This window comes from Oreochromis niloticus, linkage group LG17 (assembly GCF_001858045.2).
Source record: "Oreochromis niloticus isolate F11D_XX linkage group LG17, O_niloticus_UMD_NMBU, whole genome shotgun sequence".
NCBI classification, from domain to species: domain Eukaryota; kingdom Metazoa; phylum Chordata; class Actinopteri; order Cichliformes; family Cichlidae; genus Oreochromis; species Oreochromis niloticus.
In genome coordinates, this window is record NC_031981.2 from 22,465,822 (window position 1) to 22,490,171 (window position 24,350).

The 24,350-nt window shown below is 40.0% G+C and overlaps 1 protein-coding gene across 3 annotated transcripts; it reads left to right on the forward strand.

Moving 5' to 3' along the window:
- Positions 1-579: 579 nt before the first annotated feature.
- LOC100697526 (protein NLRC3-like) lies at positions 580-22,894 on the forward strand. 3 transcript variants are annotated; one of them, XM_025899410.1, is made up of 9 exons: positions 580-1,070; positions 4,205-4,368; positions 5,246-5,365; positions 5,644-5,870; positions 5,991-7,776; positions 14,387-14,572; positions 17,054-17,227; positions 17,457-17,630; positions 18,373-22,894. In XM_025899410.1, the coding sequence occupies exons 2-9, from the start codon at positions 4,241-4,243 to the stop codon at positions 18,377-18,379; spliced, it is 2,802 nt and encodes a 933-aa protein (XP_025755195.1). In that variant the 5' UTR covers positions 580-1,070; positions 4,205-4,240; the 3' UTR covers positions 18,380-22,894. The 3 variants fall into 3 exon arrangements, with proteins under 3 accessions (XP_025755195.1, XP_019202001.1, XP_005475789.1); XM_005475732.3 differs by lacking the exon at positions 580-1,070 and adding an exon at positions 3,400-3,800 and having other exon boundaries at positions 18,373-22,893; XM_019346456.2 differs by lacking the exons at positions 580-1,070; positions 14,387-14,572 and adding an exon at positions 3,399-3,800.
- Positions 22,895-24,350: the final 1,456 nt, after the last annotated feature.

The following is a 24,350-nucleotide window of genomic DNA, read 5'->3' on the forward strand; positions in this document are numbered from 1 at the left end:
CAATGAGGGTACCAGGCAAGTAAGCTACGTCTGCCTGCACACACCCTCCCCCAGCCCTGCCGCATGCAGCCACCAGAGAAAACACCACCAAAGAGCCCCTGGGTTGAGCGCCCCAAGAAAGCCATGCAGAGGGGAGGACGGAAGGAGCTTGAGCACCTGTCCCTTTCCTGATGGATGCCCCAATTGCCCTTTTTTTTAGGCTTTTTTTTTTTTTTTACTTTATGTTTTGTGTGACATAACTTTACCTGTTCTTTTGATAACTGTACAAGTAGTGGTGGTCATGAGCCGCTAGCTAACTGGGTAAGAGTGCCATTGTTCTGTAGCTCGGTCCACCATTTCAGGGAACATTTAGTTTTAAAGTAAGTTACAGGCCTTTTGGGAGGGCTTATATTTCACAAAAAATTATGTAATATGCATGTCCACATAATTATGGATTATTAAAAATATGACGTTAAAAAAATACACTTTATTTTAAAGAAAATACATTAAGAAACAGATTATATTAGATTTATATTTCAAATATGATAAAATGCAGCAAAATTATTGTATCTCTACAGTTTAAACATTTAAGAAGCTTTCTGCCTTGCATAGAGTGGATAGTCAACCATAGTCAACTGAATCATCATAAATACATTATTTTATATGTATTTTTTTTTTCTTATTACTTTATTATTATAGCACTAGGAATAAATAATAAGGGAAGGATTCTGAATCAGCACCGTAATGCAAACTTGTGGCTATAGTATATGCAATATTCTGGAGAAGGTATAAAATTTCACTGTGTGCATGTGTGTGTGTTTGTGTGTTTTATGTGTATATTTTTTGTTAAATTTTTAACCTTCACGGCAAACCCTTTCTTTAGCCCTACTAATATTCCGGTTTCAGTTTATTTCCCACAGTTTTTTTTCATCTGTGTCATTATTATCTCATGACACTTCTTTAATCAGCTAACATCTATCCTATGGACTAGTTTAATGTCTACAGTCTCAGATCAACACAGCCCTGCCATCCGGCACTATCAGCAGCAGGAGCAGCAGCATCCCCTCAACAGCAACATTGTACCCCATCAGGTAAAACACAGGTTATGTTTGCTTTCCATTGTCCCCACCTGATGATAGTGATATAGTCCGTTGCGATTCCATATTAGTTTCTTGATGAATGTGGGTTGTTGTTATTTAGCCTGGTTCCATGTGCCCCTTTTTAACTTTGAGCACCCGCCCCTTCCAACATCTGCACGGCCCTGCTTAGGAAAGCCCCAGACACCCCAAGCCCGTACCCACCCCCACATCAACTACAATACCGGTAATGTAGGGAGGACAAACCACAACCCCCCACCCCAACTGAGTGATGGAGCTGATCAAAGTAGCCCAGACAGATTGATCAAATGTGGCAGCAGAGTGTGTAACAAGACTAATATGTTCTATCAGACGGACTCTATATTGGCTAGAATTCAGATTACTTTTATTTTTTCATTTCATGAGGACAGTCTTCTTGGCAGTGCATAGGGCAGTGACAACCATGTGGACTGCATTCATCTCTGTAGTGACATCATCTCAGTCATCCAACAAGCACACTAAAGGGGTGGCTGAAATGTTACATTTCAGACTCTTTGATAACACATTCAGTGGAGTACCATATCAATATCATGACTCCACTGAATGTGGAGTACCTCAAGGATCAGTATTATTGTATTAATTTTAAATTACTGATAGAACAGTCCTGTAGGACAGGGTTCTTAACCTTTTTTACGTAACCTTTCCACTGCAAAGTGGCCCGGGGCCCATTCAGATATTAACACTGTATTGAATAAATTGATGTTGCTTTTGGTTTGATTTATATTTAATAACTAAATCAAATCTACTTCATTTCAACAGCTAAAATCTTGTCAAAATAATCACAAGGACATTAATTTATTATGTGTATGTGAACCTGCACATAAAACAAAATGCCAAACAGGTTAACAATTCATGGAACAAATCAAATTGCAAGTAGAAATTGAAAGGCTCAAGTCATGATTAATAACACAAAAATAATTAATAATTCAATTTTACTACAGCAAAAGACACAAGAAAAAAGGTGAAAATAGAAATTGGATAAAATAAATACATTCAAAATAATTTTCTAACTAAATGAATAAATAAATAAACTGTTATAAAACTAAAATAAAGTGGAAATGAAAATTATAATCTTATATTCTGTGAGTGAATCTGAAAGTTGCTTCAGCAGTAAACCTCTTTTCATTGGCAGGGTTGTACTTGCACACAAAGTTTGCCTTTTGGGAGGGGAGTTGTCACTTTCATCTTCATTTTTGCATTTTATGAACTTCTCCATATCTTTTGCTAACTGCAAATGGCGGGGAGAGTGTCTTCTTCTGCTTGCTTATTGAGGCTGATTAAAACGGCTCCCACCAAGCGGTGGGAAGCTGTATTGTAAGTGAGATTTTCATGGATAAGAGTAGTCCCTGGTGTGTTCAATTAATGACTTATGATGTCCCGTGGCCCTCGCGGTCCACAGGTGTAAAACTAAAAATTTTTTGCGGCCCTCAAGGTGTGGCTTTTGGCCCATTACCATGGTTAACAATCACTGCTCTAGAATAATGGCTTGTTCTAAAACACGAATAGATATACTGTTTATAAATTGACCAAAAAGATATGTATGGTGTACATACATATCTCTAATGAAGTTATGGCATTATTCATTAGAAGGAGGAATCAAAATAAATGAAAAGGGAATACTCTGCCCTGGTGGAAAGATAAATGTACTAAATTGATGAAAGAACCGAAACTGGATGTTTCTGCAAACCGGCAGAAGTTCACCATAGATGTAAACGAGCAGTTTTTATGTAATTTGGCATATTTACATTTTATATTTTATTAATGTTCATTAATGTGTTGTTGTTGTTAAAAACGTCAACAAATTTTAAGAACACCATTTCAAGGTTTCAAACTTTCATACAATCTTTATTCAGCAGGAATTTTTCACAAGTTCAGAAAGGTTCATGATGTTAAGTGTATATAAACAGTGTCGTGCACTATACAGAGGTCATTGTGAAGCAATGATGTTTCCTATTTGGGACCTTTAACTGTTTAAACGGCTCTCAAAACATCAGGATATTTTTCTGCTCTTATTTTTCCTCATTAACCTGTAAACCTGCAGTTATTGGCAGCTTTTAGGGTAAAAAGATTACTTGCATGCTACTGAAGGCAAGTCTTGACTCCATGAATTAATGAACACTATGGACAGACTGAGTGGGACTAAAATCTGTCAATGTGAGTGGAAGGTTCTGCAGGTAATTGATCAATATTGGTCCAAATTATATGCAGTCTTTTCATTTTCAGAAGGAATGCAAAGTATAAGTGATGGATTCAGTGTGTTTTTGTTCAGAAACAGCATTGCTGCTCAGATTAATAAGGTAGACGTGAAGGAGAATCCATATGATTTTGATATTTTTACATCTTTCTGAGTCCCATCAATTGCTCATTCTAACATTCCAGGGTGTTGTGTATCACATCTGTATCTGTATCATATTAGAACGTTTCGTCTCTAAAGTATTTGCACTTGTGTTCATTATGTGCAGCTCACTGTGTAGAAGTGAAACTAAAAATGTGAACTGACTCAGCTCACCTACAAATTCACTCAGCTTTGTTTTCAGAGCTCTGTGACGCACCTGAAATGTAGTCATGCAGCTTCTTGTAAATAGAAAGGGGAAGGGCTGTTCTCTTCAGGTGAGAAGGACACAGAAATTAATCAGTGAGTTAAGATTCGGTTTTCCAGTCACAGAGCACGGGGAAAAAAAAAAGGTGAGTGTTATTGTATGTGCTGTCAGAATAATCAGGAAAACTCATTTCTGTCTCAAAAAATAATGTTTCCGTTTCTCAAGATGGAACGGCAACCCTGAAAGTCATTTTGTTAAATTTTATAATCGAGTTTGTGATGCCATATGGACATAAAGATGAAGGATAAAAATAAAGGTTTGGTTGACAAGCAGTTCCACTTTTCTCTTCTTCTGCTGTTATAAGAGAAAATAAAAATTTATGAATTTATGAGATGGAAGATGAACTAGGATCATTACAGACTGGAGTGAACTTGCGAGAGAGTCCTTTCGAGAAAGAGGGAGAGAGCGTGTTGTATTTCCTGTTCTGCCAGTCTTGTGTTTGGCTCTTTTATAAACATGTTTGTCATGATTCTTGTTTTTCACTTGCAGTCAGTGTTGCTGGTTTCACTTTCAGACTAACTGAAGATGAGTGGTTTGGTGGAAGAGCAGGACAGAGCAGAGTCTCCAGCACCCAGCTGTCTGTCTCTAAAGAGTGACCATTCCAAAAATTATCCTCCAGTCTTCAGTCATGAACCTGAACCCTCAGACACAAAGTAAGGGACTGTTTCTGCTGTGAAATGAGCAGATGATTTTCATTGTTGCAGTCGTCCAATGTTATTTCAAAGGGGTTTGTGGAGGTTGAGTAAGTGAATTGTGCTGAACTTGCCTTGATCATGTTCTTGATAAGACATGAACAGTTATGAGATCATCACCTTATGGACCAATCAGTTCTCCAGAAAGTAGCATTGCTTGGTTGATGGATTATTGATATGTACATACTAAGGTCTGAGGGATCCTGCAAGACCCCTTGGACCTCAGGGCATAGATAGTAGGAGGATCCAAAGATTTTTTAAGAGAATCTAAAGTCTTTGTTTTTACCTGATGAGCATTAGTAATACAATCCCAATTCAGAAAAAAATGGTATACTATGTAAACACACTGAGGTTAACTGTGGAGTTCCACAGGGTTCAGTGTTAGGACAGTTTTTTGTTTTTTTTGTGTGTGTGTTTTGTTTTTGTTTTTTTACATTATACATGCTTTCCCTGAGACAGTATTTTTCATCCTTCTACTCACATACAAGGTCTTGAATAATTAGGCCCCATGACCTTATAGTGCTGCATCACACCATTAGAGCACTTCGCTCTAATGGTGTGACATGGCTTACTTGTGGTATCTAGAGTATTTAAAAGTAGAAGGGGAGGCAGAGCCTTCAGGTTTCAGGCTTCTGTTCTCTGCAACCAACTCCCAGCTTGGATTCAGGACATAGCCACCCTCTCTAACCTCTGTACAAGATTAGGCTTACTTTTAAGATTGTTTCATTCTGTTGTGAAAACAAGCTTGAGCCCCATGAACCAAACCCTAAGAGAGAAGTAACTCAACAGAAACATGCACAAGAACATTGGGTGATTTATTTTATATTTGTGTTTCCAGAGGTCAGCATCAGACATACAGAACAGAGTCTCCAGCACCCAACTGTCCGTCTATGAAGAGTGACCATTCCAAAAATTATCCTCCAGTCTTCAGTCATGAACCTGGACCCTTGAACACAAAGTAAGACTGTTCCCACTGAACTGAGCTGATAATCACCTCACAGCAGGTAGAAAAATTATTCCATGAAACAGAAGTGTTAGTGCAAAGGTGCCAGAGATGAAGAGCTCAGAACCACAAAAATAAAACACAGACACAGACCCACACAGACACACACACACACACACACAAATCGGGAGGCCCAGAATTTCAGTATTAATTAAATCTGGCATTTTAGTATTTCTGATTTTAATGTGCATGATGCATATCAGAATAATTTCTCACTAAAAAATTGTCCATAGAAATAAGAAGAGGAGTCATAGTTGTGTGGAAGAGCAGCTGTCCTGTTGTGGTTTGTGTCAGGACTTCTTGAAGGATCCAGTCTCTACCAGCTGTGGACACTGGTTCTGCAAAAAGTGCATCTCCTCATTTTCGGACCAGTTTGATTCATCAGGAGACTCCTCCTGTCCCCAGTGTGGAGAAGGATCCAGAACCAGAGCTGGACTGCAGATAGCCAATCAGAGCCAAAGTAAGACTGAACATCCATGTGCTCATGGACTCAAACCACAAAAACCAGATCTCTTGTTATGTTCATCAGATATGAAACAGTTTTACTTCTAGTAAGTTTTGTTGTTTTTATTTCTTTCAGCCAATACTACTCTGCTAGAGCTTTTAGATGAACATAAAATCAGTCTGAAGAGGAGATGTGAACATGTGACTGAAGGAACTAATCAAACAGGACTTTGGACCCTCCTCAACAGGATCTACACTGAGCTCTACATCACAGAAGAACAGAATGAAGAAGTTCATATCCACCATGACATGAGACAGCCGGAGACAGCTTCAAAGATGAAAACCCACCATGACACTCCAATAAGGTGTCAGGATATCTTTAAAGCAGTAACAGACCAACAAAGACCCATCAGATTAGTTGTGATGAAAGGTGTTGCAGGTGTTGGAAAAACCTTCTCAGTGCAAAAGTTCACTCTGGGCTGGGCAGAAGGTTTGGAAAACCAAGACATCAGTGTGGTGATTCTGCTTTCATTCAGGGAGCTGAACCTGATCAGAGATGAGCAGTACAGTCTTCTGGAGCTGCTCCATGTTTTCCATCCAACATTACAAAAGGTCACAGCAGAGCAGCTCGCTGTCTGTAAACTTCTGTTCATCTGTGACGGCCTGGATGAAAGCAGACTTTCAATGGATTTCACCAACAGAAAGCTCGTGTCTGATGTCACACAGAAGTCATCAGTCGGTGAGCTGCTGACAAACCTTATCGAGGGTAATCTGCTTCCCTCGGCTCTCATCTGGATAACTTCCAGACCTGCAGCAGCCAATCAGATCCCTCCTACATGTGTGGACAGGGTAACGGAAGTACGAGGCTTCACTGATGCCCAGAAGGAGGATTACTTCAGGAGGAGATTCAGTGATGAAGAACTGTCCCGCAGAATCATCTCCCACATGAACACAACAAGGAGCCTCAATGTCATGTGCAGAATCCCACTCTTCTGCTGGATCACTGCTACAGTTCTGGAACACATGATGACAACAGAGCAGAGAGGAGAGCTGCCCAAGACCCTGACGGAAATGTACTCACACTTCCTGCTGGTTCAGACAAAGACAAAACACCATAAGTACCATGAGGGACATGAGACGAGTCTAGAGAAACTGACACAGGCTGACAGGGAAGTTCTTCTGAAGCTGGGGAGACTGGCATTTGAACATTTGGAGAAAGGAAACATCCTGTTCTACCATGAAGACCTGGAGCAGTGTGGTCTAGATGTCACAGAGGCCTTGGTGTACTCAGGAGTTTGTACAGAGATCTTCAAAAGAGAGTGTGGTATCTTCCAGAAACCAGTCTACTGCTTTGTTCATCTGAGCATTCAGGAGTTTCTGGCTGCTGTCTACATGTTTCACTGTTACACCAACAGGAAGACAGAGGTGGTGGAGAATTTCCTGAGAAAGGGCATCTCATCGTTGGATGTCTTTCTGAGCAGCATCATGGAGAAATCCCTTCAAAGTAAAACTGGCCACCTTGACCTATTTGTTCGCTTTCTTCATGGCCTCTCTCTGGAGTCCAACCGGAGACTCTTAAGAGGCCTGCTGGGTCAGATAGAGATCAGTCCAGAAATCATTCAGCGAATCAACAACACACTGAAGAAAATGAACAGTAATTACATCTCTCCTGACCGAAGCATCAACATTTTTCACTGTCTAATGGAGATGAATGACCTCTCAGTGCATCAGGAGATCCAAGAGTTTCTGAAATCAGAGCACAGATCAGAGAAGAAACTGTCTGAGATCCACTGCTCAGCTCTGGCCTACATGCTGCAGATGTCAGAGGAGGTTCTGGAGGAGTTGGACCTGATGAGTTACAACACATCAGCAGAGGGACGACGGAGACTGATTCCAGCTGTGAGGAATTGCAGAATAGTTCGGTGAGTCCAAATATGATTAACATTATAAATTAGCATAGATTAGAATTTTAATTCTTTAGATCAAGGTTATTGAACTAAAATTAAAAGACTTCCGGTTACAGAAATGTTATTGAAGCAAAGGTCCAGATATTGTAATTATCTAATCTAGATATCTAGTGTGCTTTAGTCTGACATATAAATATTGTTTATGACGTTTATGATGTATGCCCTGCCTGCTAGCATCTTCCACTCTGCTGTTATTTGCTGGATTGTCTCAAGGGCATCTTTACACAACCTGCAGATGGGGTCTTGCTTGGTGTGGCAGACCCCAGCCTCTATGAATCTTCTGCTAAGAGCTTGTTCCTATCCCTCCACGATTAGTGCCTCTGTGCTGTCTTTCAGTCCAGCTTTGTCCAGCCACTTGTAGGATTGCTTATTATCCCAGCAGGGTTAGGCTGACTCTCTTGTTCTTTCCATTCAGCTGACTCCTCTGGACTTGCCTTACCCTCTGCAGATATTTGGTAATTGTAACTTTCCTACTGGCCTCTTCGTGGCTCCCAATTTCCCGTGGGATTCCCAGGTACTTGTAGCTGTCCTGATTTCGTGGCATTTCATAATACAGATGGACAATGACCCAAAACATACAGCCAAAGCAACTCAGCATTTTTTTTAAAGCAAAGAAGTGGAATATTATTGAATGGCCCAGTCAGTCACCTGATCTTAGCCCAATTCAGCATGCATTTAACTTGTTGAAGACTTCGCTTCGGACAGAAAGGCCCAAAAACAAACAGCAACTGAAAGCCACTGCAATAAAGGACTGGCAGAGCATTAAAAAGGAGGAAACCCAGCATCTGGTGATGTCCATGAGTTCAAGACTTCAGGCTGTGATTGCCAGCAAAGGGTTTTCAACCAATGAACATTTTATAGCAGCAGATAGCAGATAGAGGAAGTGGCTGACGTCCAGAAATCCTACCAGTGGAGGAGACAGTACAGAGGCACTAATCATGGTGGCACAGGAACAAGCTCTGAGTACAAGATCCATAGAGGCTGGGGTCTACCACACCAGGTAAGACCCCAGGTGCAGGCTGTGCAAAGATGCCCCTGAGACAATCCAGCACATTTGTCCCAAGGTCAAAATGGGATACACCCCCTAGGGTGGTCAAGAATGACTGAGGTAAGATCCTTTGGATCCTGTGAGAAACTAAGAAGCACCAAGGGCTCAGAGAAGAGCTCCAGAAGATGTGGAGAGTGGAGGTAACAGTGGTCCCTGTGGTAATAGGCACATCGGTGGATCAAGCAGATCCCAGGAACAACATCCAAGATCTCTGTCCAGAACAGTGCAATCCTAGGAACAGCAAAGATACTGCACAGGACCCTCAAGCTCCCAGGCCTCTGGTAGAGGACCCAAGCCTGAAGGATTAAGAGCCCCTGCAGTGGCAATGTGTATATATATATATATATATATATATATATATATATATATATATATATATATATATATATAAATAAAACACCCATCTCGCCCCTGCGGGCGGTTTATCCTTCAAGCTCGGGGCCTGGAGCAGTCAAGAAAGAGGAGGAAGCCCAAGAAAGAGGAGGAAGGCGAGGAACCATCATGGAAGGACAGGCCCCTGCATGGTATGTACCACCGGCAGATAGAGGAGGTGGCTGATATCCAGAAATCCTACCAGTGGCTGGATAAAGCTGGACTGAAAGACAGCACAGAGGCACTAATCATGGCAGCACAAGAACAAGCTCTGAGTACAAGATCCAAAGAGGCTGGGGTCTATCACACCAGGCAAGACCCCAGGTGCAGGCTGTGTAAAGATGCCCCAGAGACAATCCAGCACATAACAGCAGGGTGCAAGATGCTAGTAGGCAAGGCATACATGGAACGCCATAACCAAGTGGCCGGCATAGTGTACAGGAACATCTGTGCCGAGTATAACCTGGAAGTCCCGAGGTCAAAATGGGAGATGCCCCCAAGGGTGATGGAGAATGACCGAGCTAAGATCCTGTGGGACTTCCAGATGCAGACGGACAAAATGGTGGTGGCTAACCAACCGGACATAGTGGTGGTAGACAAACAGAAGAAGACGGTTGTAGTGATCGATGTAGCGGTTCCGAATGACAGCAATATCAGGAAGAAGGAACACGAGAAGCTGGAGAAATACCAAGGGCTCAGAGAAGAGCTCGAGAGGATGTGGAGGGTGAAGGTGACGCTGGTCCCTGTGGTAATCGGAGCACTAGGTGCGGTGACTCCCAAGCTAGGCGAGTGGCTCCAGCAGATCCCGGGAACAACATCGGAGATCTCTGTCCAGAATATGGGAGAGAGAATACATCTCAACAGTTAAACAGTTTTAGAGGCTCACTTTCTTCCCCTGTTTTAATCAACTCCCCCACATTTTTGCTCAGTGGGAGAATTGAGCTCCACCTTTTCCTGGATAATGATATAAAAACCTGAGCTTGATCAAGGCCATTCTCATAAACATTTGGAAGTGCTCAGTGGTGAGCCTGGGATGATATTTAGTTTTGATTATGTTCACTATGGTGAAAACTATGTCGCTTTTCTGTGTGGAGGCAAACACATTCAACATGCATAGGGCTGCTTTCCTCATACAAAAAAGTTGTGGAAGAGTCAGTTCTTACAAACTGCTCTTTCAGATCCAAATCTGCTTGAAGATCAATCGATTTCATCTGGAGACACTCATTCACTCATTGCTCTTTTTGCAAAATCAATGTTTTCAGGAAGCACTGGAATTCTTTCAGTTGAGCAAATAGTTCAGATGTTACGGGTGGTATACTGTAGATGTATTAACACCTGTCTAATGCCAGGGACAGGTTAGGCTTCAAAGGGTTAAAGTGGTTGCCTCATCTCTAGTGGCTACACCATTCTTTAGTTGCTCATTCAAATTCCAAGACATCATCATCTGCCTCAGCAGCCAGGATGTCTACAGTATTTGGCTATAGTCCCATGTCTGTGCTTCAGTCTGCTGCCACATCATCAAAAATATTTGTAAAAATAATTTTAAAAAACAAACTCTTAATAGGAATGAACTGATTTAAATGAAGTCTGTGTGTGATAAGCATAGTAATTGTAATGAAATGTTATGTTAAATTCTCCCTGAATTATGACAGAAATTCATAGCTAAAATAAAGGGGTAATGCGTACAGAAGAAACAAATTATTGTCCTCTATATATCTCTAGTATCTTGAAATAATCAGACGCAAATGAAAGATAGTGGGGGCCAAAAGACTGAGATACTGACAAAGTAAACCCCACTTCAGTCCAGCTTCCCTGGACACAGAATGTGGCAGCATTCTACATTTCAGATTCCATTTTATGTGTTATGAAAGGCTAAGAAATGGTGCCTTAGTTAGTCAAAGCTGTTTGGACTACTAATGAGTCCGTGGGATCTGTGGTCTGCCCATATCTTTCAGTCATTAAAACTAGTAGACAGAAAGAACCCAGAGGAAGCCTGAGACTTAGAATGGACTACAAAACGTTTATCTACAGAGTCTGATTTTAAAACAGATTAAATTAAATGTAAATTTTGGCAAGTAATATGAGAGCTTACAGCCTCTAACTTCTTTGTGCAGTTGAGTAATTCTGGTAAGTAATCAACATTTTCAAAATTCAAACCCACTTGCACCTGAGATGGTGTTCCAAAAGTACAATGAAAAATGGGGCAGCACACCAGGGGATGTCCTTTTGTTTCTTTGTTTGTTTTGTTTTGCTTTGTCTATTCCAATTGTGCTAATTTATAGAAAAACCCACTAAAATATAACAATACAAATGAGATGGTACAAACATAAAGCTTGGCATAAATTACATTTAAAGCGCAGGTACCAATATCTCCATGTCAATTTAGGAAAATGAGGCAGATGGCAGTTTATGGAATCGTGTATCAAAAAGGATTATGATCTTGTTGAGCTAGAAGGCCCAAAAATGGCTTAAATGAATTGGTTTAAGGGTTGCATGTTGTCTAATACAAGCAGCAAGGGGTTCAATTGCAATTGCAAAGAGCAATGGGCTGAGTGGGCCCATTGCTCATTTCACTGCGTCCCCTGATGCAGCGAAATGGGGATGATCTACTTTGATTAGTTAGAATGCAGGAAGTGGGCTGGGAACCTCACTGAGAGACTGTAGGATGCACACTTATCTAGTTCAACAACAAAATAAACATATAATAGCCCAGCCAAACATTGATAAAAACATAAGAAAAAACATCCAGACCAGAAAAGTTTCCCCCATCCCCAGTCCCACTTTTGCAAAAAAAGTAAGAGCATGAACCCAACATATTTGTTCAGAGGCAGCCGGACCATAGGGGAGATTAACCAACAGTCCCACTATACCAGGGGTCGGCAACCTGCGGCTCCGAAGCCGCATGCGGCTCTTTAGTCCTTATAGTGCGGCTCCGCGTGGTTTGGGAAAATGAATTAGAAGAATTTAGCTGAAGTGTATTTTATTTATGTTAGTTCTTTTAAACTTGTAGTTCTAAATTGGAAGAGTATTGTGATATTGAAATATAAATATAAAATTATATTCTATTATTTTTTTCTTCGCTCAATATAAGCGTCGCACTCGCGGAAGCCGGTATTCCCGCCGAAACACCATGCATTTATCGAGACTTTCAACCCCAGGTAGGCCAATTATGGATCTTCGGATCCACATTATGTCAGCAGCTCCACCGTGAACTATGTTAAAGACAAACACTGCTCACGCCTCACAGACGACAGATGACAGCTTACAGTCCTGCGTAAACTGACTTCGCACAGCACCGATTAGCAGACGCTGTGAGCAGAGGTTCAGTTGCAGAAGTCCCATTGTAAACATACCATGGCAGACCCGACGATGTTTGCATGAACACGCTTTTCAGCATCTCTTTATTGAGCACTTTTCACACACGGTTGCTGTACGCATACAGCCGGCTGTAGCTTCGCAGCTCACAGCCCGACACACACCACCAACAACAACAGCAGAGAGAGCACAGACTTTAAGGCGGCGAGGCGTGATTGCGGGTGCCGCTCAGGTGCTGCAGACCACGCCCCCGCCGCACGCATTAACCAGGTAAAATACATATTTAGGCAGAATTTTGCAAATATCTATTTTTAATTTTTCAGCAGCATAGAGCTTTTTTACCAATTATTTTTTAAAAGTCAGGTCAAGGCTCCAAAAGCCCAAAGGAGATATAAGGGAGGCGGCTCACAACAGTTTTTGTTTGCTACATGGATCATTTTAGTTCAGCTGGGTGTCTTTGCTTTTGTTATATTTCTTTAAGAGTTCAAAATGTGTTGATTACATAAATAAAATGTAATTTTCTCTGTAGCACTTCATGGATTTCATAAGCAGCACACCTTAGTTGTTCACACAAAGGTAAAAAACAATATATACAGTGTTATCTTCATTTTAGATGTCAAAAAGTATTTGCGGCTCCCAGTGTTTTCTTTTGCGTGGAAACCGGGTCCAAGTGGCTCTTTGGGTGTAAAAGGTTGCAGACCCCTGCACTATACTAACACAAGGCTCCGCTGCTTCCTCTCTAATAAAGTACATCAACAGATGCAGTCTTGAGAAAATTTTGACCTGTGCAATTGTACCTTGAAGAGCCATGTCCCACAAAACGTATACCAGGTGGAATGGATTACACATTCAGGACACAGTCTCACCAGAAGCCATAGCCTTCTGTTGGAGTAGAGAATATCTTCTGTGAGTCATTCAAAGTGACCCGTAACCAAGCCGGGTAGGCAAAGCCAACCCATGCGCCAGCCTCTTTGAGCCTCTTTTGGACCTTCTCAAATGCCTGCCCCTCCCTCATCATCTCCGCCAGGAAGTCAGGAAGATGTGGATTGACCTGCCTTTATAATTTAGAGGGAGCTGCTGGCCAGCTGCAATATTTTTTCTTTTGTCTGGAAGTGATGGATCCGAGTGATCATAACGCACTGCCGTGCGTTCCCATCTGATGGTTGAGTTCCAATGCAATGAGCTCAGTCCACCTCGACTGGCTTGAGGAAACTTCTAGCCCCCAACAGCTCGGGCAGAAACTCAGTCAGGAATTGTGTCAGGCGTATGCCCTCGATCTTCTCAGACAGGCCTACAATTCTCACATTCTCATGTCTGGAGCGGGCTTCAAGGTCGGTCACTTTAAAGCCTAACTCTTCATTCTCTGCATGCATTTATATATATGCTTGCTCAAAATTTGTGAGTTGGTGGTCTAGGCTAGCTTTGGCATCTTCAATTTCGGTTTTCAATTTCCCAGGCTTAATAAGGTTGCCTGTTTAGTTGCCAAAGTTGTCTCCAGCATTTTGAATCGGTCAGTCATTGTTTTGTTCATTTGTCGGATTGCCAAGAGGATGTTCAACGGTTCATAGCCATTATCGACCATGGCTGCCTGTGCCTTGTGCTCTGTTAGCTTTGCTAGCTGTACCTCCATCTTTGTCTTGCTGTTTTCCACGTTCTGCCTTAGTTGTGATGGTATTTTTTTGTGGTTTTGGCATCTTGAAACTTTCCGATGATTGAGAGTAAGCACTGAAGTCAGCTGAAATGCTAAAAATGGTACACACTAAAGTAGTAAGTAAAGTAAAAAGTGTTCTTTTTCTAATAACGTGTTTTGTAACATGCGTGTCATGACAGACTTTCTGGTTGTGGGCACTACGCACACCCAGAGGGTCACTGTGAAATTGTGGCCTCAGCTCTGAAGTCCAACCCTTCCCATCTGAGAGAACTTCACCTGAAGAAAAACTGTGATCTGCAGGATTCAGACGTGAAGCTGCTATTTACTGCTCTGGAGAGTCCAAACTGTAGACTGGAGACTCTGAGGTCAGTTAAGCAAGAGTGTTGTTATTTATGAAGATATTTCAGTGACTTGAAGTTGCCTTATAACCTGACTCCAGCTACGTGGAGTGGGAGAGAGTATTGAATGTAATTTAATTGACTTCTGTTTATCCAGCACATACGATGCAGGAGAATCCTTAACACAAATGCAGCAATCTAATGCTGTTCCCTACGCCCACAGAGATTGATTAGAAGATCATTGTTTAGCCTTGAAAAATTGTTTGCTGAAAAAGCTCCATAAAGTTAGAGTATCTTATTATTCATCACTGATTGAAGAAAATAAGAACAACCCTAGGTTTCTCTTCAGCACTGTAGCCAGGCTGACAAAAGGTCAGAGCTCTGTTGAGACAGCCATTCCTCTAAAGTTAACTAGTAATGACTTCATGAATTTCTTGACAAATAAAATTTTAACCATTAGAGAAACAATTACTTATAATCATCTCACAGATGTAACATTATGTACGGCTACTTTCAATACCACTGACTTCAGTACTAACTTCAGCTTTTACCCAATAACAATAAACACAGTCAACAAAGCAATAACATTAGTCTGTTTGCGCAATTAGTGAAGGGCGCAATGTTTTTCTAATGAGTGTACACTGATGGAGTTGACACTTTTAATTTTGTTGTACTGGTTACTATAAAAATTAAGCTATTCTGTTCTATTCTAAAAAAATTTTTTTCAAAAACTAGTTAGTTCTGGTCCATATGAAACAGCTATATAATGGTTTCTACAGGCTGAAGAACAGCTGTGCACATCTACACATTTGTTTCCTATGAGAGCAGCATAATTAACTCCTGTTATACATAAAAGCACAGTACCTATATTCCTACAGCATGCCCTAATCCCTGTAATAAAATGTTATGGTCAGCAGTATCGAACACTGCACTAAGGTCTGGCAGGACAAGCACAGAGATGAGTTCACTGTCAGAGGCCAGAAGGTCATTTATAACCATCACTAAAGCTGATGAGCTCTGAAACCTGACTGAAACTCTTCAAATAAGCCATTCTTCTGCAGATGATCTGTTAGCTGTTTGACAACTACTCTTTCAAGATTTTTAGAGTCAAAGGAAGGTTGAAGATTGGCCTATAATTAGCTAAGAAAGTTGGGTCAAGTGATGGCTGTTTGAGTAACATTTAATTAAAACAACTTGAAAGCCTGAAGTACATAACCCGGTAATAAAGATAAGTTGATGATATTTAATATTGAAACATTAATTAATGGTATGATTTCTTTAAACAGTGTTGTAAAAATGGGGTCTAAAAGACACACTGATGGTTTGGAGGAAGTGATCACTGAAATGAAATCAGTAAGATCAATGGGAGAGCGTAAATAAGTATTAATAGTACTCTCAAGATCTGAAAACTATCTGTGAAGAAAATCATGGAGTGATTACTAGTTAATGTTAAATGGTAAAAATGGTAAATGGCCTGCATTTGTATAGCGCTTTACTCAGTCCCTAAGGACCCCAAAGCGCTTTACACTACATTCAGTCAATTCACCCATTCACGCACACATTCACACACTGGCAATGGCAAGCTACGCTGTAGCCACAGCTGCCCTGGGGCGCACTGACAGAGGCGAGGCTGCCGGACACTGGCGCCACCGGGCCCTCTGACCACCACCAGTAGGCAAACATGAATGCTTGGCTCAACAGAGCTCTGACTTTTTGTCAGCCTGACTACAGTGCTGAAGAGAAACCTTGGATTGTTCTTATTTTCTTCAATCAGTGATGAATAGTAACAGGTTCTAGCTTTATAGAGGACTTCAGTTTTATTTATACAGCGCCAAATCACAACATTTGCCTCAAGGGACTTTAAATTGTAAGGTAGACCCTACCTTATTAATCTTTTTAAATTTATTTATCCTTTTTATCTTCAATTAGCTGTTCAGCACTTTGTTTGAAAGTGCATTATATATAAAGTTATTATTATTATTACAATAATACATACAGAGAGAAACCCAACAACCCTATGAGCAAGCACTTTGGTGGCATGGGAAGGAATAACTCCCTTTTAACAGGAAGAAACCCCCAGCAGAACCAGGCTCAGGGAGGGGAAAATAATTTAAAAACTTGACATATTTCCATATCTTTTCTTTTGAAACAATTGTTTTTTCATATTGCAGCAAAACACATGCCCAAACATGGACATGTAAAAAATACTGAAAATAAAAGATAAAAAAGTAAAGATGTTCTTGGCAACACATAGAAATAGTGACATGTTTAACATATTGATAGATCATCAGTGATGTGTTTTGGTTGGTAAAAACATACATTTGGATGATGTGTGTAGAAGGCTGACATGATGTTGACCTAAATAATAGCAGGAGTACAAATGAATCTAAACATTTTAGAGAAAAGCCCATTGGTTAGGATATGGTATTGTTGAAATGTAGATTTAACACCTGAACACATTGGTCAGATTATCAGTGAATCTATTTACTTGTTTTAATCTTTATTCAGATTGATGCACTGTGGTTTGTCAGAGATCAGATGTGCTGCTCTAGTCTCTGCGCTTAAGTCCAACCCCTCCCATCTGAAACATCTAGACCTGAGTGGAAACAATCTGCAGGATTCAGGAGTGAAACAGCTTTGTGGATTTCTGGAGAGTCCGTATTGCAGACTGGAGACTCTCAGGTCTGTTCATTTACTGTTACTGCTGTAAATCCTTAAATTTATGTATATACGTAATCCCTTTGTAAAGCTGTAAATCGTCTTTTAATGTTTTCCACAGATCAGCTCATCATGGTAATGCTGAGTTGATCTGTGTTTTCTGGTCTGTGTGCCCTGATCTGGTAGTGTTCAACATGGCAATATTGAGCTTATTAATGGTTTTATCAGAATGATTTTTTTTTTCTGTATTTAGCCTGATCAACTGCAGTTTGTCAGAAATAAGCTGTGGTGCTCTGGTCTTGGCACTGAAGTCCAAAACCTCAGATTTGAAACATCTTGACCTGAGTGAAAACAACCTGCATGATACAGATGTGAAGCAGCTGACTGAGCTTATGAAGAGTCCACACTACAGACTAGAGTGTCTAAGGTTAGTAGAGGGTTTGACAATACGATGTTTCCTGTGAACCTGAATCTTTCTCAGTGGCTGTTTTTTTTTTGTTGTTTTTTTGTTTTTTTTGTTTTTTGTTTTTTTCAGTAAATTGGTAAGGGGAAAATGGTTGACAGGCAAATCAACAAAAACTTCTCTTGTCATGTTTGATGTTCATATAACACAATTGCTGTTGTTCTGTTCATGTCTATTGGAAATATAGCTAGATTTCAACTGATAGCCTTTATATACAGCATTTATAGAGACAGTGATCCTCATTCATTAAACTGTGGGAGTATCACATCTGATCTCACACAGCTTTTGTTTCTTTTGTTTTATTTGTTTTAGTAATCAGTGATCAGTTTCATCAGTGTCAGCATTCTGAGATGGGTCTGACTGAAGGCTGTGAAGCACTGGCTTTAATTTGAGAGAACTATCATTTAGTAATCATGTGGACTTTATACAGCAGCATATTCACTGAATATATCTGTTTGGTGACAGCCCCCTATTAGTTAATATTTCAGAAACAGATGAGGCGTTCATCAACACACAGAGTCTTTGTTTCAGTGGAACAGCAGGAAATCCATCACTTAAGTGTCTGTTGTAATGAACCATTCACGACTTTCAGCAGGTTATTTCCACTGTGGACTTGACTGACTTTGAAGTGTTAATTCTACACATTTTTGCTGGTGTCTGAGCTTCCTCACACCAATGCATATTAACCTCTGTTTTTTTTCTACAGGTGGTAAACATTAAGGTAAAACAGGATTATTTGTGTGCTGAGCGTGGATGAGCTGTGTCCTGGTGATCCAGATTAGTTGAAGCAGCAACAGCACACAACAGTGTAAAAATATGTGAACTTGGCCATGTTACTTGTAAGTGGAGTAGAGAGAAGAGGTTCATCCAACTGTGACTGACAGTAAGATGAGAAGAAGAGCAGTTGACTGACTGTGATGCAGTTAACTGCTTTGAGAACAGTTCCACTCTCAGACACATTGTAGATAATATTTCTCACAAATGTGCTGTAATCATATTGCTACTTAACAAAAATAATCAATTTGTAGTTTATAATTATAAACTCACTTGTATCCATTTCATTTCTCAGCAAAATCTGAAAAAATAAACTATACAAACACCTTAATCAATACCTTTCATCTCACAGTCTGTAACAGCTTTTATTAAAGTCATCAATGACCCAAGGCTCAATACTGATTCATTGGTGTGTTTTGGTTATATTTCTGCTTGATCTCACTGCTGCTTTATACATTCTAATTTAAACGCATCATGGCAGTTGGTTTGATAGGTCAGGTTCTTAATCGGCTCTCATCATATCTAAACGCTAGTAAAGTGTTTGGTCTAATCAGCAGGAAAAGCAAAATGTGTTTGGCACAACAGTGCATTCAGGTCATAATTCAAAAGCTACCAGACAGCACAGGATTTAAAAAAAGAAAAACAAAAAGAAAAGAAAATTCCTATCACAAATTGAGAAATTCATCCATGCTCTCATGTCAATCAGACAAGATTATTGAAATGCCCTGTTTGCCACATTATCCGAATTAGTAGGATGATTTTAGTTCATTGAAAATTCTATTGAATGAGTATATAAGTGAAAAGTGCAGACCCAGAATACAGACTCAGGAGAAAAGATTCAACTAAACAAAAATTGACCTATTTAGGCAGAATCTAATTAACGTGACAAGGGGAAGAGAAGATACACAACAAACACGAGACAAGAGACTTAGCAAAATGAAATAGGATACAACTAAATACCAAACATAAGGAGACTTCACAACAAAACAAGAGGAAGGCTTTGAGGCAGGACAACTAGAACTCAAGGAAAATAATATAACCCACCAAAAAACTATAAACTAAATTTATGTTCTTGTAATGAGCCAAAACATTACAAGATAATAAAAAAATAATGAATAAGAAAACTCTTAACAAAGGACTAAGAACAACAAACTTAAAAGATTGGGACAAAAACCCGGAACAAAGATAAATGCAGCAGCCAGAGTCAATACAGGTACATGGACATTTTTACCCAGTAAAATCCAATGTATCTTTGACTTGATCACTCTTTACACCTCAGTCATCAGGTGCAGATCTTTTAAGTGTTCCCAAGTCTTTGAGGGTAATTTCAGTTATTTTTATTTTGTTTTTGTTTTTTTGTTTTTTAATAAGCTGCCTGCTAACAAAAAAATCTATTCCATCTGTGCATATTTAAAAGAAGGTTGAAAATATTTTTTTTAATTTTGTTTTGCTTTGCTTTGCTTTATTACAAGTTGCTGTTTCCACTGTTTCCAAGGCATTATCAACCAACATGGGTTTTTATGTTTTTATCTTCTGTGTTAAGGACATTGTAATGACATTCGCTATAAAAATAAAGTTGCCATTGCCAGTGTAGAGTCCACCATCACCCCCATGTGTTCCCTGAATCGAACAGAGTATCGTCAGTGTATCTGCACTGCTGTTCTGTCATCCTACATTATCTCTGCAGTCATATAGACACTCCACCAAAGAGCCAGTTAAAGTTTGAATTCACTTGAAAGCCTGTCATTTAGCCTTCTACATCCTAGTTGGAAAACTCAAATCTGATTTTCTGTCTGATTTCTCAGACATTTTATCTGATCTAGTACTCCGCTCAGATGATTTTAACGTCCATGTAGATGCAAAAAATGACAGCCTCAACTCTGCATTTAACTTACTATTAGACTCAACTGGCATCTCTCAAAATGTAAAAGAACCTATCTGCCAGTCTGATTTATTAATAAGTCATGCTGTTGATCCATAGAACACCTCTGTGAGAGTAGACTGTAGCGTCATGATATCTAGAACACTGAACATTAAAGCTGTGTCTAGCCTTTTGAGAGCCTTATGGAAGATTTTGTTTGATCATTACTTTGTAAAACTACAGTGGGGAAATTCAAACTAAGGACATCACGTTGACCTAAGAGATTTAAACCTACAGAAATGATAATAAAAGAAACAGTGAGGCTCCTCTGTGCCCATAAAGGCAACAGACACAACAGCAACAGCTGTTTATTTTAAATTTAGGAGACAAATATGAGCTTGTTGTCTCGTTAATGTTTTTTCTGCCATTATTGTTTTTAAAGTAATTAAAACGATAACTTACTGATGTGATGTGCAGCTGTCAGACATACTTGTCAGTAGATGACACTGACTGTGCGACAGTCTGTTGATAAATTTGACCTTATAGCTTAGTTGCTAAGTACTACATTTAACTGTTAAGCATATAAGTGCTTTGCTAAACACAAGTAGGCTTAGCTGGCAACAAATGAAGATCAGTCATAATAATTATTATAAGTCATAAATATCTTTATATTATATTATAAGTAATAATTATCTTTTAATATATTGATGCTACATCTTTTACATATTTGGCTAACAAATGAAAGATCACAGTGTGATCCCACGACAAAACACAAATCCCTCTGGGATTGTACCAGGAGGCTACCTGAGTAAAAATCTGTCAAATCAATCATGTGGAGCCACCTGCTTTGGTGACATCTTGTAAATAAGCTGAAAGTAGCTTTTTTTTATATACTGAGGCTTTACAGTCCACAGAAGTCAAATATCCAATTAGAATCTTTTAATTTCCTGTTTCTGTCATGATGGTCTAATTATACTTGCTTAACCTTTTAGGTTTTTTGACAATCATAGATTTTTATATTTACTTGGAATTTTTAGTTCTTTTTATAATTTAGTTTTCGAGTTGCAGTGCTGGTGTTGATGAAGATGAATATGGCTGAACTTCCCAAAAATGGGGGGGAGATGGCAGACTGGAGATGACACACTGTTCTCTCATATCCAGCAGACTGTCCTTGAGGCACAAAAACTCTTCTTTGAGTTTCTGACTGGCCTTTTGTTTGTTTTTTTTAAGTCATTAGTCTCAACATGACTTCTGTAGAGGCAGAAGTATGTTTTTCGACCAGCTGGAGAGTAATTGGAACAGTGTCCTTCACACAAGTACCTGAACTGCAGAAGGTACAATGACCCTTGGTCTTCTTCATTAGGACTGATGGCTCAGCTAAGATGGTCACTTGGCTGGTGGTAGCAGGACCAGACCTTTTGTTTTTGACCTTGTGAACTATGGACACGCCAACAGTGACATCACAGCTGTTGGCACCAGTCACTCTTTGGTGTTTTATGAGCTGGTCATGCACCCCTCGATTTTTGTAATCTCATACAAGTGCCATGGCTGGGTTGAAGACAGAGTAAAATTATGCCATGTACAGCAAGCAGTTAGCACACAGACTAAAAACAAAACCTGGTGTTAGCTAGAAGACTTGATGAACTGTTTTAGGTTGCAGCAGTCACAGTGACACAGCTGGAAAGGATTTAAATGGAAATGTCCCAGTCTTCCAAAATTAAATAACTCCACGATCAGACCAAAAGTTAGCAAGAAAGACAGACAGATAATATAAAAACAGTGATCTGAAAGTGGTGTCTTTAGAAGTGCTTGAGAAGAAGCCAGCTGCTTTATCGCTACAAGTAGTAGACTTAAATCATTGGATTTCATCCGGAGGTGAAGTGACGAAGGTGGTAGGACACATTTGTCGCCACATTTGGAGTACTCTTTGAATTCAGACAGCCTTCGTCGCTTCGCTGTGGCATCATTGCCTCCAAATATGGCATTGAAGCATCCTTCCCCTGAATGTGGACACAGCCATCTTTCAAAATCGGGGAAAAGTAAGATGCATTTGTTGCCACATTTGAAGGACTCTTTGAATTCAGACAGCCTTCGTTGCGTTGCTGTGACATCATTGCCTCCAAATACGTACTTCGGAGCATCCTTCCCCTGAATTCGGACACAGCTATTGTCTAGCTGGTGTTGTTATGTCTACGTCTCTCCATGTTTCCTGTTGTATTTTGAAGAATCTGGTTTGAAAAGTCCATGTTTGATGTGTTTAGTTTTACTTCCCCCATCGTGTCATTATGTTTATTCTAATCAGCTGTTTCCCCATGTGTTTCCACTTTCCCTAATCGCCTCCTGTGGGTATTTAGTATATGTGTTTTAATTCAGTCTTTGTCAGATTGTCTGTTTCCTCCCACCATGTCATATTAAGTTCTATGTGCTTCATGATTCTGTTCAGGTCGTGTTCATGTCTCATGTTCTTGTTTCTTCCTCATCAAAGTTTTTCACATGTTCCTGGTCAGAATCATGTTCATGTCTGTTATTATAGTTACCACAGTTCAGGTTTTAGTTTAGTTTTCGCCCTGTTTGCTTTGCTTTGTTTTTTGTACTCATGTTATCAGACACAATAAACAGCTCGCTTTTTGTTTAAACCCAGTTTCGTCTCCTTCCGTGTTTGCACTTGGGTCCTCCTTTTCACTCCCACACAGTCTGCTTCTGCAGACTGTTACACCTAACCCCCTAACCCTAAACCTTCTCTTTACTGGCTCCCTGTTAAATCCAGAATCAAATTTAAAATCCTGTTCCTCAAATGCAACATCAAGCTTATGATATAAATTCATGCAGATAGAGTATGTACTGGAAATTTATTTTATGTATTGGTCATATGTTTAAGTAATGTCTCTTTTAGGTTATTTAAAGGTAAACATGTGGAAGAGCATTTAGCTTCAACTTTGTTGCTGTGGGGGAGAATTCCACACGTGGTCAAAGGAAGCTGGAAAGAAAAGTGTCTGGACTTCTTTAAGTTGCATGAAGACGTTTCACCTCTCATCCAAGAAGCTTTTTTGGTTCTAAGTTCAAATGATGGAGAGTCCCAGATTTTAAGCCCTATGGGAGTGTCCCCCCAAGAGGGACATGGACCCCCTATTGATCCTTTACCTAATCACACGAGCCAAGGCACGAAAACGGGTGTGGGTCACAATCAGCCAAGGTTTCGGGTGAACTCATTGTGAAACCTAGCACCTCCCTATTATGCGATTTTCCTTAGGTCAAAAGGTCCAGGATGTGAGTGGGCACTAAGGCGTCTGGGAAGGGATCTCAAAACTGGATTATAGATGACAGACAGTTGGTGTTATAAGCCACTGCCTCTGTTCAAAGATACTCGTTCTGGTTCTGGTGTGAAATTCTGTTTAATAAAACAGACAAGGAATAGCCTGCAGACTAAACACAAGTCATGTCTCCTGTCTCTACTTTTCTGTATAAAATAGACCCCAGAGAAGGCCTGTAACACTGTCCACACTGTCCCTGTGTCCCGATGAATGTCTCTCTCACTCAACCATGCTTGTGATTTAAAGGTGTTAACTACTGCTCATTGTGTCTGTAGACTTTTTTTAATTAAATTTCCATAACAAGTATGAATAACACTGAAGGATCAGAGAAGTACTCTCAATGCTGATGCTGAATGAGGTGCTTTGCCCGAACTGATTCTTCACCAAGTGTCTCCATCAGTAAGTAAAATCCTGTGTTAGAGCCCTGAACAATGTGAGAAAAGCCTGCCACTTCCATGGTGAAATGATAAAAGTGTGTGTGTGTGTGTGTGTGTGTGTGTGCGGTCCAGATCCAGTTTAGTTTTGATTGCCCCACAGTTAAACGCACACATTGTCACGGGCTGGGTTTCTGACCCAGTGTTTTACACTTTATTTTGTATTTTTGACTCTATTATGTTTAGGTTGTGATGATAAGTTCATAGTTGTTCACACACTGCTATTAGCATTTAATGTCATGTGACATCCAAAGTATCTCTTGTGGTATCCAGCCCACTCAGAATTTTATTATCATTACCTGAA

Coding starts and splice junctions, on each gene's coding strand:
- LOC100697526 (XM_025899410.1), top strand. CDS start 4,241: ATGAGTGGTTTGGTGGAAGAGCAGGACAGAGCAGAGTCTCCAGCACCC. Junction 5,366..5,643: donor CCTGGACCCTTGAACACAAA/GTAAGACTGTTC, acceptor AATTGTCCATAG/AAATAAGAAGAGGAGTCATA. Junction 14,573..17,053: donor TGTAGACTGGAGACTCTGAG/GTCAGTTAAGCA, acceptor ATCTTTATTCAG/ATTGATGCACTGTGGTTTGT.